The sequence below is a fragment of the Lathamus discolor genome, chromosome 3, assembly GCF_037157495.1.
Source record: "Lathamus discolor isolate bLatDis1 chromosome 3, bLatDis1.hap1, whole genome shotgun sequence".
Classification (NCBI taxonomy): Eukaryota; Metazoa; Chordata; class Aves; order Psittaciformes; family Psittacidae; genus Lathamus; species Lathamus discolor.
The window spans coordinates 149715164-149732108 of NC_088886.1; the positions used below are offsets into that span (position 1 = coordinate 149715164).

At 43.9% G+C, this 16945-nt stretch overlaps 2 protein-coding genes across 5 annotated transcripts in view; one reads left to right on the top strand and one right to left on the bottom strand.

The window, feature by feature from the left end:
- DOCK1 (dedicator of cytokinesis 1) overlaps positions 1–16945 on the top strand; it is a 320534-nt gene that overhangs the window by 118723 nt on the left and 184866 nt on the right. The gene's annotated exons all lie outside the window — the stretch shown is intronic.
- The window catches only part of INSYN2A (inhibitory synaptic factor 2A), a 47565-nt gene that overhangs the window by 21247 nt on the left and 9373 nt on the right, over positions 1–16945 (bottom strand). For 2 of the 3 annotated variants that reach the window (XM_065672476.1, XM_065672477.1), the window contains exon 2: positions 9437–10631. In XM_065672476.1, coding sequence (XP_065528548.1) covers positions 9437–10626 — 1190 coding nt within the window. In that variant the 5' untranslated portion in view covers positions 10627–10631. Of the gene's footprint in view, positions 1–8405; positions 8934–9436; positions 10632–16945 lie in introns of those variants that run through there. The other variant, XM_065672478.1, reaches the window with a different exon arrangement.

Below are 16945 nucleotides of genomic sequence, written 5' to 3' on the forward strand. Positions count from 1 at the left end.
GCACCTTGTACACAGATGCTCGGAAAGGTCCCATCCCTTGGAGTTCTTTCTGAGCTTGTGTGGCTGACAGTGAAGTAAACAAATCTCCTTGCATTTCCCAAGGATATGATGTAAGTCATGTCAGTCTGAACTACTGCAGAGTGTGAATTGCCTTGTTAACATCAAAATACCTCTGCTCATCCCTACAGCCCAGGCTCTCGTGCCGATGAGTTATTAGGTCACACTCGGCTTCTATCATTTCTTCTCTGGAGACTGGAACCAAAAGGAAAACGCTGTAGTACACCCAGTACAGTGCTGTGTCTCCTCTTCTGGTGGGTTCATGCAGCAACTGATGTGGTGAAAAACATCCTCCAGCATCATCTGATCAGTTAAAGAGGGTTAAGCACAGCTGGGCATGTTTGGAGTGATTTCCAGCCTCCTTTTGCATGGAAGTTTTCCTTGGTTGACCTGTAACACAGCTGATTCCTGTCTGCTGCTCCATGAGCTGCAAAACTAATCACAGTAAATACTCACAAAAAGCTCAGAATTGTCCTATTTTCACTTAAGGCTTCTGTTAAACTGCTGCTTTTCTAAATGCTTATAACAAGGAAAAAAGGTTCAATGACAGAGAAGGATAACCTAGTGTTGACTGCAGACAGCAAACCCTGTATCGGACTGCTCTATATATCAAAACCTGGTCATCTATTCACTCATCTGTCTTCAAAAACCCTCTGTATTTTCAAAGCTCAAAATGAAGCCGTTAAGAGCTACAAACCAGTGCAGACCACCTTATTTTTATCAAGATCTGATCAGGGACCAGTTCCTGGCTCTAGAACTGAAGAAGCCAGCAGTGATGGAGGAGGCACGGAGCGAGGATGGGCAGACACATGCCTGGCAGCTCTTCACTTAAAAGATGTTTTCCTCCAGATACTGAAACAGTCCACACTTGAGTTCAGGTCAACTCTTCATCAGTTCCATGAATGTAAGAACAGGAGCTTTCCAAAGCCTGAACTGCATCTCTATGTCTCAATTCTAGAACCTGGGGAGCTGGGAGCCTCAACAGTTTAAAACACCCATCTCTCTTCAGACAAGTCCTTTTACTAACATTGGCCATCCAATCCCTTGTTCCCTAGTCATGATAAGAGATAAATATCTCTGTGTGTGAACACAGGGGCTCAGAAGTAGGTGTCAATTAGAAATCTGGGGATTAAGCTTGTGGCACACGAACAGCAGTGAGAAATGTGACACTGTAAAGCTCATTCTGTCTCATTTTTACCTGGCTCATTGCTCTGTCTCTTTGGATTCTAGTAGTACTGACAGTCAAAATGCAGTTATTAAAGGATTATTCTAATTGTGTGAAGTGAAAACTGGTTAATTCAGTACCTAAATAACATCCTCTGTCAAAGCCTGATTTAGCAGAAAACCTCTTCCTTGCAGGTATGTGATTTGGACGGCTCGGTGACAGTTGGCAAAGCTTCCCGTGCGATCTGCAGCAGTTCAGATATATTTAGCAAGAACGTAGCCTGCTGACACTGTTTCTCACTGTTCATTATGAGACTTCATCAGTGATTCCAGCTTTGAATTGGGGGAGTTTGCTTTTCTTGGCCTTGGCGTCACTGCAGCCAATCTGCAGGCAATGCCTTGAACTTTGATTGCACTGCAAAGGCTGAAGCGGTGCCGAGCCCTGCTCAAATGGGGAGGTGGAGGCTGACAGTTCATCTTGGTTTTAAAGTCTATTCAATAGCAGCTTGATATAAATCAAATTCTTCTTCTGAGTACTTCAAATACCGTTTCATAGAATTGTGCCTGTATAGTATATGCAGATAAAAAGCTGCAATATAGTAGAAAAATAAGGGCTTTTTTTCCCCAAGACTTAGCGTGCTCCTAGTGTCCTTTGAGAAAACATAGTACGCATTAAGATCAGGTAACTCTGCTAAAAAGATTGTGTTTCTTCTTCTTTGTTTGTTCTGTCTTTATTCCACATACTGGCTGTTGCTAACAGCTCACTTTTCATTCGTGTTCATCATCGTTTGCTTGTTGAAAACCTCCTACCACTGTATTCCCAACAAAGGATGTTTGATAGATGAGCTACTACTGATAGCGGGGTTATTTAGCACAGTGCTCTTTATCTTAAATGTTACCGTGTCTGGTACTCTGATAACTATTAGATCTGTTCCAGGGATGTTTGTGAACTGTGAAAGTTTGCCCTTTTTATCCACTCTGACAATTCCGTCTGTAGCTTTGGTTAAGTGCAAGAGAATAAATCCAACCCGAATGAAAACTCCTACCTAAAATACAAATGTAATCAAGTTTTAAAGGCCTACGAAACACTCCTGTTACCTGCCCCGGTACCTCTAACTCCACGTTGGCTCTTAGTAATCAAACTCAGAAAAAGTGTGTTCTTGCAGCCCAGAACCACCCCCGTGTGCTGGGCTGCACCCCCAGAGCGTGAGCAGCAGCTCAGGGAGGGGATCCTGCCCCTCTGCTGCGCTCTGGGGAGACCCCCCCTGCAGTCCTGATCCAGCTCTGGGGCAGCGGCACAAGAGGGACGTGGAGCTGCTGGAGCGAGGCCAGAGGAGGCCATGGGGATGCTGCGAGGGCTGGAGCAGCTCTGCTCTGGAGCCAGGCTGAGAGAGCTGGGCTGGGGCAGCCTGGAGAAGAGAAGGCTCCTGAAGGGGAGACCTGAGAGCAGCTCCAGTGCCTGAAGGGGCTGCAGGGAACCTGGAGAGGGGCTTTGGACAAGGGCCTGCAGGGACAGGCCAAGGGGAATGGCTTGAACCTGCCCGAGGGGAGACTGAGCTGAGCTCTTAGGCAGAAGCTCTTCCCTGTGAGGGTGCTGAGGCGCTGGCACAGGGTGCCCAGAGAAGCTGTGGCTGCCCCATCCCTGGCAGTGCTCAAGGCCAGGTTGGACACAGGGGCTTGGAGCAAGCTGCTCCAGTGGAAGGGGTCCCTGCCCGTGGCAGGGGTTGGAGCTGGATGAGCTTTAAGGTCCCTTCCAACACAAACCAGGCTGGGATTCTAATAAATTTTTAAACCTTGGGTGATGCTGGATGTTTTACTTTGAATGATATGGAATCTTGCAATGATGGATCTTACCCAATTAGCTTTCATTTGGGGTGACTGAGATAAAGAGGGGGGTCATGGGGACTGACAATAGGTATTGAAATAGTCTGCATTAGGAAATAGCAGTTTTGGCATAGAATGACTGCGCTGTGACGAGGTACATTGAGCTCTGAGAGGCATCAGTTTGGGAGGAATACAAAAGGGAGAAGGCTGGAATACTGCTTTATAGCTCAGAAAACCAGGCTACTTATGGTGAGGGCAGGTAAATGGGCTTTTATTGCATCTTAATACTTTCCCTGCTTTCAGGATAAGTGAGTGTCTGAGTGATGGCTGACAGATGAGCTGTAATTGGGAAATGAGCACAGGGCATGAGGGTAGGACCCTTCACGGCTCCAAATGCAAAGAATTTGACTTAAAGCTGCTTTAGTGGCATAATGGAGAAGCATAAATGATCACAGAATGCATTTTGCTTGGATATGGCTCTAAGTTTAGCGTGACACGTATACCTTTTGGGCAGTGACAAAGCCTGATAGTTCAGCTTTTAATGATCAGAAGTGACTGTATAGTAAGAACAAGTGAGGGAGCAGTTATACGTATGAATGTAAGTCAAGGAACTGAAGGGTGTTCTGTCTGTGTTGGAGCTAGAAAATGAAGACTGCTGCTACAGTAGTTGTATGGTTCACTCTTAAGACTGGTATTAGAAGAAACAGCAGAGAAAATGGTACGTATGCATTAGAACTTCAAAAAGACAAAACCAAACAGCCCAACCATCCGCTGGCCCAAAGAGCGCAAGATCCCCAACGCACTCCCACTAGGGAAGATGCATCCAAGGACATTTCCTGTGTCTGCCTTGGAAAGGTGAATCGTTACAGTCTCTAAGGCGTTTTGGTGTCTCTGTGGTCAGGCACTATCTGTGATGCCTACTCTGAAATACAGCAACTGTAGCGAGGGTGACGAGGTAAGAATTTAGGAGGTGATCTCAGGTAAAGTCATAGAATGAATGCGAGTGCTCCAAAGGACAGGCAAAGTGCATGCCTGTAAAGATCAGAGCTGAAAATAAAGGGAATTGTGGCAGTCCTGTTCCAAAGCCACTTAAAACCCGGTGCCACTCGGTATATGATGCAGTTTGTGTGGCACCGTGGAATCCATTGTGCGCTCTCTGGCTTCCACATATGTATGTGTCGTGCAGCTCTCTTCTGTGGTTATATTTTCCTCCCTCCATTTCCAGGTTTTCTCTTAGAAATGGTTTTGTTAAACTTCTCCTTTGCCACGTCTGGAATTGAGAAAGCAAATCCAAAGGCGGGGCGGGGGAAACCCAGATGAAGCCATGGCATGTTATTTCTGCAGGTTACTGCCAAAGGCTGTGCTTTCAGGAGCTGTGTTCCTGTAAACTCTAACAGCTTCCTTTTCTCCTTATGTGGAATAAAGAACTCCCAAGATTTAAGAGTGCTGGTTCGTGTGTGCAGATGGATTGAGTTAGCAGAGGCTGTTGCTACCTTGATTTACTTGGTCTGCTTCATCTGAGCTGAAAGGCTGGGCTGGACTTGAAAGGAAGAGGAAAAGCAAAGCTGAGCACTAATTGCTGTGGCTACCTCACTTTCATTTGTCGTCGTTCCTGAGTTGCTGTACGTTTATGCTCAACTCTTGTGATCCCAAGGATGATTCTGGTGGATTTGGAAGCCAGAAGTACTTGAGTGCTTTGTCTGCATCAGGTGAAGCTCTCCTCTTCTGTATCATAGAATCATAGAATGGTTAGGGTTGGAAAGGACCTCAAGATCATCCAGTTCCAACCCCCCTGCCATGGGCAGGGACACCTCACACTAAACCATCCCACACAAGGCTTCATCCAACCTGGCCTTGAACACCGCCAGGGATGGAGCACTCACAACCTCCCTGGGCAACCCATTCCAGTGCCTCACCACCCTAACAGGAAAGAATTTCCTCCTTAGATCCAATCTAAACTTCCCCTGTTTAAGTTTTAACCCATTGCCCCTTGTCCTGTCACTACAGTCATACAAACGTCCATCCAGACACACACAGAACTGTTTTATTTTCTGCTTCAAACCGATAATGAGAGACACAAATATCCCATGTTCCATGAAAAACAGGACATTTAAATTCTGCCCACGAGAACGCGTTCTTTCAAAGCCTCTTTGGAGGAGCCTGGGACTGCTTGTTTCATCCCTGTTTGCTGAGAGCTCTTTGAATTCCTGCACCACCATCAGCTAATGAATGGATGTAAATTATCTCTGAAACAGATTCATTTAACTCTGGTCTAAGGTGCAGCATTTGGCCTCTCGGAGTCAAAACACACTGACTGAGTTTTGTGTGGCAAATTGAGCGCTTCGTTCATTCAAACCGCTCATTTGGTGTGTAATGAGAAGGGCCCCACATTACCCTTCCTTCTCACAGCCAGGATTTAAAGGGCAGGGCATCAGTGTTCAACAGCAGCAGAAATAGTTCTGATTAGCTGTTCATCTTCTGGACTGTAGGTGTTGCTTAGCCGGGTTTTGGGATTAGTGATGTGCGTTTTGCTTTCAATACCGTCGCCCTCAGTAAGGCTGCATACACAGAGCAGATTTTGGCTTGCTCAGTTGAACGCACTGCATCTGAATACAGCCAAATGTGCCTACGGTTTATAGATTACTAATAGTTCACTAGAAGATAAAGCAAACATCACTTGGAGCATAAAACAGGTTTTACGTTGTAAAGCTGTGCCTTGCATCATGTAGGAGGCAATGTTTCTTTCAACTTTAAGCAGGAAGACTTAACTGAAGCTGCTGCTGTTACTTTGACTCGTGCATGACTTAACACGGACATGGAATGTGATGTAACGCATTCGGTGTCTGTCAACACAGACATTTGCTGTGATGCAATCTTTGGTTTTGGTAGAATTTTCTACGTAGGAAGGTATAATTACCTTATCTAGTAAATAATGATGCATACAAATAGACAGTTTTAATAGTTCTTTTTGATGTTGGCAGGTCACAGGGGAGTCATGATTTCTATCCCATCCCCAAATCTATATTGTGTTATTTAGATGGTTTTAATGCATTAAAGTGAATGCAGTACTTGATGGTTAAGAACTGTGTCTCTTGATGGCCTCAGTTTTGCATTGTAACTAATAAAAGGGGCTTGACCCTAGATCAGAGGAAGACATTGGTCATGCTGCAGCCTCAAAGTGTCGGCTCCATCATGTCAATCCCTTCTCTCATGGCCCTCCCCTTTCTTTTCCACCGAGTTGAGTGCTGTTTGTTGTTGCTAATTGTAGATAATGTAGTACTGATGCTTTGAAAAGTATACAGAGATGATATTCACCCAAAGGATGATATCACTATCTTCAGAGCTGCTGAGACAATTTTGCTGGCATCGACTCATTTAGTGATGAATTGCAGTAATAGCAGTTCAAGACCTCCAGCATATTAGTGAGAATGAATCCACTGAGCGCCAGTCCCATGGCACTACAACAGCACTTAAAGAACACTGATTTCCTTGAAGGGAGAAAAATCTGATTAAGGGATTTAGCCGAGTTTCTTTGTTTGGTTTCTCTAACAAGAGCGTGGCATTTGTACTTGTTTCTTGATGTATGTTATAGTAAGGAATTTAATGTGCATCAGAAAACCAGGAGAGTGCCATAAACACAGGCCACTGTTTTCTGTTTCAGCAGATGGACATCTCCTATGCATTACAATAAGCAGAGATGTAGCACTAGGATTGCTTTTAATTTCTTGTTACAAACTGACCTAACACCTGGTTATACAAGGAAGAAAAGATCAATATGCTAAAACTGAGAAGATCCATAGTGTACAGTGGTGGGTCTCTGTGGTTAAAGTGTTGCCGAAATGACTGCAGTAATTGGAAAGGATTATTCTAATAAAAACCAAGGCAGCCTATTATTGAAATAGTTGCCTAATTTGAGAGAAATAGGGATAAAGACAGGCTTCATGTTAATAATGTGTTGATGCTGTGCGTGAGAACGGAGTGTTCCTTGAGCTCTGGAGTGTGATCAGTGGAGAACAGCACTGTCCCAAGCTGGACTCCTTTGTGTCATCTCCTTTAAAATCATAGAACCATAGAATAGTTGGGGTTGGAAAGGACCTCAAGATCATCCAGTTCCAACCCCCCTGCCATGGACAGGGACACCTCTCACTAAACCATCCCACCCAAGGCTTCATCCAACCTGGCCTTGAACACCGCCAATGATGGAGCCCAGGCACTAGAAAATTAGAGGGATCTGGAATCCAAGAATTCCTAAAACAGGAGGAGAACATGCAAGTATGCATCTCCTCCTCCACCTCTACGTTCTTCACGTACATCTGGGAGGGGACATGTTTGGGACATACCTAGAACATATATTAGTGTAGCTGAAAGCGGCTCCAAGTAGAAACCCTGTTCTGCTTTTGGTAAGTGCTAACACAGCATCTCTGTATGTGGTGTTTAAAACAACTCCTTTATCTGAAATCTCACTTGGATTTGTATACGTTTTGCTTCCTATTTTTATAATGAACCTCAACCACTGATTACAGTTAACGTCAAAGGACCATGAAAGCATTTTAATTCTCTTCCACATACCACAGCATGTTTGTAAAGATGTTCAAAATGTGCGATGTATATTTAGGTGGTGATTTCTCCGTTACTTGGGGAACTTACGGGGGAGGAAGTAAAGGGATGCTCATAAATCAGCTCTTTTTGGTCAAATACCACGTAGTCTTACAGTCTGTATGAGAGGCAGTAAGATATTCTGAAGAACCGGGATTTATGGATAGTTCTGCTATTTTAGGGCTAATGCAGACTACTGCTTTGTCAGGCTGACAACTCCAGAAGGATTACAGGGAGATACGAGCAATCATCGATAGTTCAGGCAAGACCTTTTCTGTGCTGAGGGCAGGGATACACTCCTGGTGATGGCTCCATTAAATGGATCTGCTTACGTGAGGGCAACAAAAAGAGTATTTGCTGTTGCTCTGCTATCTTTGGGAAAAGCTAAAAACTGGATACACAAGTGTATGGAGGAAGCAGTGGTATTTATAGCAGATGACTTGGTGGGTAGATGTGGGTGTTGATACACACAGGGCTCTCACTGATGAGTTATGATGAAGAACTATTTCTCTGCGTGCTGTGATTGGACGAACAGCATGCCACTTCTCTCCAACTCGCAGTTTGTGTAGGTTAAAGTCAGAGGAATACTTTTTCTGAGTAAGAATTAACAAATAAATCACGGAATCATAAAATCATTTAGGTTGGAAAAAGCCTTTAAGATCATCGAAGCCTGCGTTGCCTTCAGCTAGATCAAGAAGCTTCTCGGGCTGAAGATTCAGGACTTGACAAGGTACTCGAATAGTAGTAAACTAAAAATGCTAAGGCTGCGTTGACAGCATCATCCAAGAGCTCAGATGATTTATTAATGCACAACATCTTTTAAGGATTAACAAGATGATTCCTACATAGCTAACGAAAGAGTTGAATTGCAAATCTTCAGATGTACCTTTTTGGCTCTGATGCAAACACGCACTGCTTCAAGTAGCACGAGCTACAGGCTTCTAATTTTAAAATCCAGATTTCCGCGGAGAAGTTAGGATTTAATTACAGAGGTATTTAAAAGCACACAAACAGTGCACATCTTGAGGTGCGTTCGCTGAATCAAGATTAGTGAACTAAGGCAAGTAAGTCTGCAAAATGCTCATTAAGGTAAAGTAAGAAGTGGGTTGAACTGTCCGGGTAAAGACTTAAGGTTGTACCACGTCATAGTAACTATCTGTAATGGCTTATAGGTTGATTTAAGTAATGCAAGTTAGGGATAAACAACATTTAGCTTCTTTATGCTTTTGTCGTGTGTAAAGCAGTGCGAATGCTGCAAAGACGACTTTGATACGCCAACTTTTCATTTCCTTCTGAAAGAAATATCATTAACAATTCAGAAAGTGCAAATAAACCAGACAAGATTCATACGCCATTAATGGAATTATATCAAGAGTTGGAATAATATCCCTTAATCTTAAAAAGAGGTAAGTCTCTTACAGAATTAAGGTTTTTCTGCTGCTTTTCATGCTGTGTGAGGTATTATGGTTAACACGAGTTGCTGATAGGAAGCATCCTGACTAATCCTGTTAGGAAAGCGTCTTGTTCTGTGCACGTTAGAATAGGTACAAGAGAAGATTTTATAGGTCCTTCGTTAAGTAACTACTTAATTACAGCCCCAAACAAGCAGAGAGCTGTGAATACTGCTGGCTGTTTTCCCTAGGACTGGCCTAAAGCAGGTGAGAAGCACCACGTGTAACGTCTGGGTGTGCTGCGGAGGAATGTGCGTGCAAATTTACATCGGCAAATTCAAAGGCAGAGCTTGTTAGAAAAGGCATTAAAAACATCTTATACTCATAAAACAGCTTCTACTCACCCTTCTCTGTGAGCTTCTCCTTTCTCTAGCTCCTGTATAACACCCAACAACACTTTGATGGTTTCCTGACTAGAGCTGATCAAACTTTCCATCATCTGAAGCTGGGCTTTCAAGTCCACAACTTCGGTGTGAGGCACGATTTGTTGGCATTCCTCGCTGACCGCCACGGCCGTCTGGCAAGGCTGGTTCTCCTCCATGGGCGAAACGTTCAGCTGAAGGGTCTGTTCATTACATTCGGTGGCTTGACACTGCGCCCGCGACGAGCAGGCTCGAGCATCTCCCGCCGCCTGGGGCTGAGCACCGTTGAGGTGCACCGTCCGCTTTTTGTCCTCCTCGGCTGTCGGGCACGGGGACCACTCGGTCTCGGCCGTGAGGTGTGACAAGTCGGGCTGGGAGGCGTTGGAACCAGACGCTGGCAAATAAACAGCGGCCACCTCAGTCTTGAAGACCCTCCCGTGGAGGGCTTGAGTGGCCTCCTCGCTCCCCGCTCCCTGTTTCCCTCGGCTGGGCGGCCGGGCAGCGGTGCTGGGATCCTCCAAAGCGGGGTGGGATGAGTTAGGGAGAGGAGGAGGCGGTGTGCCTATGGGAGAGCTGTGCGATCCGGTGCTCTCCCAGGCCTCGGCCCCGTTGTCGCGGGATCCCGCGCTGGAGCGCTCGTTGATGTGGGAGATGAACTCTGCTGTCTGCAGGCTCCCAGCCTTCCTGCCCCACTGAACGGCCTCCCCCGAGCTCCCGCTGTCTTTGTCCTTCACATCTATTAGAAACCCGTTGTTTTGACCCTTAAAGGTGTCGACGGTCGAGGCGCTTTTAAGAATATTCCCTTTTTTCCGGTCCAGAGGAAAGGTCTGGTAACACTTCTTAAGATCAGGTGAAGTCTGGACTCCTGTGCTCTTGGTGACGTTGGGTATTGACCTCCGGGCAGGCACCGTCATGTACTTGCGATAGGTTTTGTAGGAAATGGACTTGGCTTCTCTCTTGTCGGGATCCGGTGCGGTCGAGAGCTCTTTGTCCCTCTGCTCGTTCTGGGCCTCGCAGATATCTTTAAATCTCACCTGGAGGGCTTTGTTGCGTTTCTTGATCTGCCGGTTGGGATCCAGCGCGTATTTCATCTCCAGTGCGAGTGAAGCCGCTGGTTCAACTTCGCTTTCTGAGGTGGTGAGTAAGCATTTGCTGGGCTCCTTACTCACCATGATGCCTGCATTCAAAAACAGTTCAAAAAGCATCATGTTATGATAGAAATGCTGCTTTTACCCTCCCAAGTTTGAAGTATTTGAGCTAAATTCTGCTTTGACTGAAACGGCTGCCACTCATGGAATGGTTTGGGTTTGAAGGGACCTTAAGCTCATCCAGCTCCAACCCCTGCCACGGGCAGGGACCCCTTCCACTGGAGCAGCTTGCTCCAAGCCCCTGTGTCCAACCTGGCCTTGAGCACTGCCAGGGATGGGGCAGCCACAGCTTCTCAACCCTTTTGCTTGATTCTGTCACACTGAGGGTGCTGGCTCGGTGCCTGGACTTCACTGCAAGGCAATATTGGGTCCTCAGGAGTCAAGTCTTCTGAGTTTAATCAATAGTTAATATACTTTGTAGCTAGACCAAACCCTAGCTATAGATCAGTAATCATTAGCAACTGGTAGTGCTGTATGCTTAACATTGATGAACTACTGAAAGTTTATGGAAGAAGTCAGCAGTGCATCAATTAAGGTTTTGCTTCAAATGCAAACCAACCCATCCTTGACAAAAAGCACTAATATGCCTTTAGAATGGAGCTTTTCATCCCAAAGGATCCTAAAGCACTAAAAGAAAGAAAACAGCACAAAAAACCTGTGATGATTCACAGAAATTACTAAATCTGCTATTGAAATACAAGCACCTCCTCAAGGATGAGAAGATGCCAAGTGCTTAACACAGCACATAGCAGAAAAACCCCTCAACAGCTCTATTGTTGTATAGATCAAATGGGATCTGTAGTAACGGGGTAGTTAAAGGCCTCATTTTTACACCTCATTTGAAGTGGTCGTTTTTACTTTCTTACTGTACAAATTTCTCCCTAATGCTGTGATTTACCGGATTGCCAAATTCCCACTCAATCCAAGTATTCTGCATGTATATCTTATGTGAACACCGATGTATCCTCAGAGAGAGTCAAAGCAGGATGTAAAAGGAGTAAAGGGACTTTCAGGTATGGCATCTGAAATAGGTTTTTAATTAAAATCAAATAAAGACCATGAAGCTCTTGAAGACTTAGCTGCCACAATAGAGTTTGTTTTATAACGTCAGCTCAGTGACACAAATGAATCCTTACGAGTCGTTTGTATTTAGTTTTAATGCAAGAAAACACAATCAAGAAATTACTATCAACGGGGAAAATGAATCTTTATGGGGTTTTAAAAGTAATAGTAACATTTCCCCAAAGTTACTGAGACAGACAGATGTGTATCTGTATATTGCAGGGTCGGACTTTAGGGTTATCAGCTTGCTTTCAACCAACCTCATGCAAATGTGTTGTTAGTATTTTCGCCCTGGTTTTCTTCCCTGACCTCAGTCATTTGTGAACAAGTAACCGAAATACTGCAAAATCTGTCTAGTCTGCCTTTTTCCACCTAACTTGTCAGGTTCAGGTAATGGTGAGTGAGCAGCAGTCATCTGAGAAGGGCAAGGTTTTACGTGAACTGGTGTGATGTGGGAAGTCTGCAGAAGAAAGCAGAAAGAGGGAAGATTTAGGACAAAACCATTCAAATAATGGGATGTGAAATGAAGAGGTACTCATTTCCAAACTAAGATATGGATTCACAGGCCTGGTACCTGATACCAGCGTGACCAAGGCTCTCTTTTGGGGGAAAAGAGGTTATGAAATGAAAGTTCTAGAGGGAAACTTGAAGATGAAGCTGGAGTAGGGTAGTAAAGTGATCTTCTGTGGTTTGTGCCCTGCTGGGGTTGGGGGCTGAGATCAGTTATTCCTGTGCCTTTACTACGTGATGTACAGATACAGGCAACATTTTGGGGAGGGAGAAATAAATCAACTACATGTGAATGTCAGGAATTTTCTGTTCCAGTTGAAGCCCTGCATCAGGAGTCAGTTGTGCTTTGTCGGGAATGTTAGCGTTGTGCTGGCTGGTTTGGGCTGTCTTGTAATTATTAAAAGACATTCATTTATTTAGAGAAATGTTAAATTTATATTCACAGATGTTTATATATCTCTAATTTATTTAATCATATGTTTGCCAAATGAAGTTATGCCTTTACTTGAGAGACACTGTGCTCGCAGCTTCCAAAGATGGTGATGGTAGGAAATGCAGGCAGAGGTGGTAGGAAATGCAGGCAGAGGTGGTAGGAAATGCAGGCAGAGGTGGCAGGAAATGCAGGCAGAGGTGGCAGGAAATGCAGGCAGAGGTGGCAGGAAATGCAGGCAGAGGTGGCAGGAAATACAGACATCCATCCATCCACCTGTCTGCCATGGGGTGGAATTTTGGAGTGCTGTAGTGAATAACGAAGCTTTGTATAAAATACAAACCTGATCCCTTAGCCTGCAATTGGCCAATAGCTTTAGCCACGGCTAAAATACGTTGTAAAAACGACTGTCAAACCCCCAACCTCTGCCCTTTCATCAGTGGAGAGCTACTTGGGAACCAGTCCTGCAGAACTGTCTGCTAAATTGATGAGTTTACCCAAAACCTAAATGCAGGAACACAACGGCCGCTATATCCATTAGTGTTCAAATGTAATGCGAGTTCATGCACTGCTAAGAAATTGTAGCAAATACAAAATGTTGCATTTAGAGAGATGTGAAATACTCAGTAATTACATCTGGAAAGAGGTTTTTATCCATGAAAGAGGCTTACAGAAATCAGTCGTTAGGTCTGAAAGTCACTTATTACAAACATCTCTTAGGATATCTCAGCGTTTCCAAGTGAGTTTTCTGGCACTTGGTTATTTGACAGTAGGATCCACTAAGATACAATTCAATATTGCTATTTCATTAGTGTACTTCTGTCTCTGTTTTCAGATTATTTCATATATCACTTTAATCCCATAATCTCTGGGGCTGCAGCATCACTGGGTCTGTTTGCAACGGCTTAACAAATGGAATTAATGGAGTCTATAACCCATGTGAAACCGAGAGCCTGGCGATGCTCTCCACAACAGAAGTAGATAAATGCAGTGCTCTGCTCTGTGATACAGTTAATTTTAAGCGTGTCTTTAATAGCCAATAAATTGATTCTTCAAAAAATTGCTTGTCTCCCTTCCCAGCTGCCCAGGCCTGATAGATTCAGCTAATTTCAAGTCTCCCATTCCCACTAGTAGCTTGGGCTAATAATTTCATAGATCCCCGTGACTGACAGCAACCGAAAGAACTGGACTTTCTTCATAAGCCTTACTCGGATGCCAGTGTCTCCAAGGAGAACTGTGTGTGCACATTTGGTAAAAGGATGGTTGAGCAAACAATTGTGAGTTAAATATTTAAAAGGGAAGAGTTTTATAGAATGCCTTTTTGTTTTGTTTCGTTTGGTTTGGACAAGGAGCTAACTCCAGTTTTGGCTTACTTAGACTCTAGCATCTGTGCTGGTGTCTCTTGGGAGGCTCTGCTCGGTTGTTCAATCTCTACTGGAAGCTGACAGTCACACCAGTGCCTGCAAACAGGAGCGTGCCACAGGCACAGACTGGACCTTCAGAGACTGGATTCCAATCCCTGGACTTATTTATCTGTAATTCTGTCCATTGCTCAGCTCAGTAATGTTTTATAGAACAGGAAGCAAGGTTGTCTATGAAATACGTGGCTGTGGAATACAAGAGGAACTGCAGGAGCTTGGGATACTTCAGGTAGCTCCTGAGATGCAGTTTCTCAGTTTGAATGAGTACTGCAAACTTTATGGCTTACTCTTATTTAGTGGCTTATTCTTACTGTGAGGGTGCTGAGGCACTGGCACAGGGTGCCCAGAGAAGCTGTGGCTGCCCCATCCCTGGCAGTGCTCAAGGCCAGGTTGGACACAGGGGCTTGGAGCAAGCTGCTCCAGTGGAAGGGGTCCCTGCCCGTGGCAGGGGTTGGAACTGGATGAGCTTTAAGATCCCTTCCAACCCAAACCATTCCATGATATTCTGTCACGGGGTTAATACAGGTTTCGAATCTGGATTTTAATTGCCAATGCCAGCTAAATACAGCTAATAGATTTAGACTTCTTGTCTGTAGTTACTCAAACCCTGATTGCATGAGCTGAGTTGCTAAGCTAAATACTGAAGTAATCACAGAGCTTATTTGTCAGTTTTTAGCCTTGATTTGTTTATGAACTTCTGGCTGATTACCCTTAAACAGTGCTCCTTTATGTCTGAATATGCAAATAAGCTATTAAATACTAATAATACGAAAGTGATGCACAGGGAAGCCTTAAGTTAGTATAAAATCTTTAAGGGAAGTTACAGAAACCACCCCCTTTATTATTTCGGTTTCTCCATAGCAAGTTTTGTTCAGTTAAATCCTTCCCTGTCAGTTCTCCATTACTGCTGCTGCAGAGATTTCTCCCCTCAGTTCAGCAATGCAGTGGGCATCTCAAGGAAGGAGACCTATTTTATGTGATTTACACCTCAGTTATGAGGAGCTGTGGGCTCCCAACAGGCCTGTTCAAGTCTGTGTCAGCAGGCAGAGCTTAGGTATGTAAGGAGATCTTTACAGGACCTCCACTTTCAATCCAGACCTCTGCAAAGGCACTGCACTCTGAAGTGAATTATGGTGTTGGATTTCCTGACTCATTTGTTAATGAAGGGGAAAGAGATTTGTAGCTTGCCTTGTAATTTAAATCCTATTTGTGTCAGGTTTAGGACACAGAAGTATGTACTCAAAGAGTGAATGTGTTAATAAGCAGAGTGGAGTTAAAACTTCCTGCTTCCCAAATGCAGGTGAAAGGCGCAGATTTCAGTTGCTGGGCTTTCAGAGCCAACGAAGGCTTCAGAGATGCAGCTGTAAACTTCTCTGCACCTATTAAGGGCACACAGGGGTGTTCTGTGCTCGTACGTTAATAGCTTAAAGGAAAACTAATGCAAAGGATTGCAAATAATTGGACTTTACCACCTGAAAAAGGATTCAATAGTGACCTGCAGCATCCTCAGGCTTTGGAGTACCTCGAGGCTATGCTGTCTCATGAGAAATCCCCCCTTCTCATATGCCAGTTTGCTACGTCTAAAGACTGTCATAAAATGCATATTTGTTGCTTAAAAACTATTTGATATCTATAAGTCATCCTGTAGAGGTAGAATACAATATGCTTCTCTTGTTAAAAACAGACTTTTGAAAGAAACTTTGGTTTCTTTCATAGAAACAAGTGCAATATAAAAGCCTATTCTACGTTAATTTTCAATATAGCATCATATAAACCTGTGCCAGCAAGCTGAGGCTATTTTACATGTAATCTAAATGGTTTTCATCATTTTAAGTAGATAGCTTCTAATGCCATGTCCTTTCCTCAACTTTCAGGCATTTAAACTTCATTAGTTATTTTCAGCCCTAGATTAACTGTGTTACGATAAGAACTTACAAACCATACAGCAGGATCCTAAATATTAGTGAGAAATATCCATATACTGACAAAAATGTCGGAAAACATGAAGGAGCTGAGCCTCTTCTTAGATGTTTGCAGAAACTTTTCTTATTACAAATGTTTCACAGATTTTTAATGCACAGGAATGAGAAGAAAGGTAAATGCAAGGGTGCTGGGATACCCAAGTTTTGTGCTGCCAAAAGTACTGGTGCTAATGAGGACCCCACCACCAAAGAATCTGTTGACATAGAAAACAGATGTGCTAGGCCAGTTTGTCCTCCTTTTATCAGAACTGCTCATATAGAGTTAGCAGGGCTGGTCAATGCCAAATGAGTCTTTTATGGGTTTTAATCTGTATTGAAACACTTAAGCAGTGAATTTGAATTTAATTTCCTTCTCTACTGCTCAATACTGAATTAATTCTTATTGCAGCGCTTCTGTATTGTCTTTTATCAAGTACAGGGTGAGCTGCCACAGCCCTACAATGTTGAGAAACCTGCACGTCTCAGTGGAGTAGAGAGCATTACCATAATTTCCCTACATCAGTGCACAGCAGAACAGAAAGCTCCTGTAGGCTCCATGGCAAAATTAAAGCTTGTGAAGGAGGAGTTGTATTTTCACTGCAAGAAACTAAAAGGTTCCACTGTCTGACACAAAGTCTCCTAACTTAGACTGATCCTTCAGTCAGTCTAAAACCAGCTTTGGGATATATAACTTGGAAACAAAGCATTGCACTGTAAACTACACACGTCTGGTAGAGTTGCTCTTAGTACCATTTCAGACCATAGAGCTATCAGACATCTAGCTCCAGTGATGACACATGATAGATTCCTGATTGCCTTGAAAGTCTTCCTTTGGAATAAACATAATCATGTGTGATTTGTCTGTTTTTTTTCCCCTCTCCAATCCATTGGTAGGCTCTGTGCAAATGATGTATAAAAATCATTTCCTAATGGCTGAGATAGACAAGAAATGCCTTTAA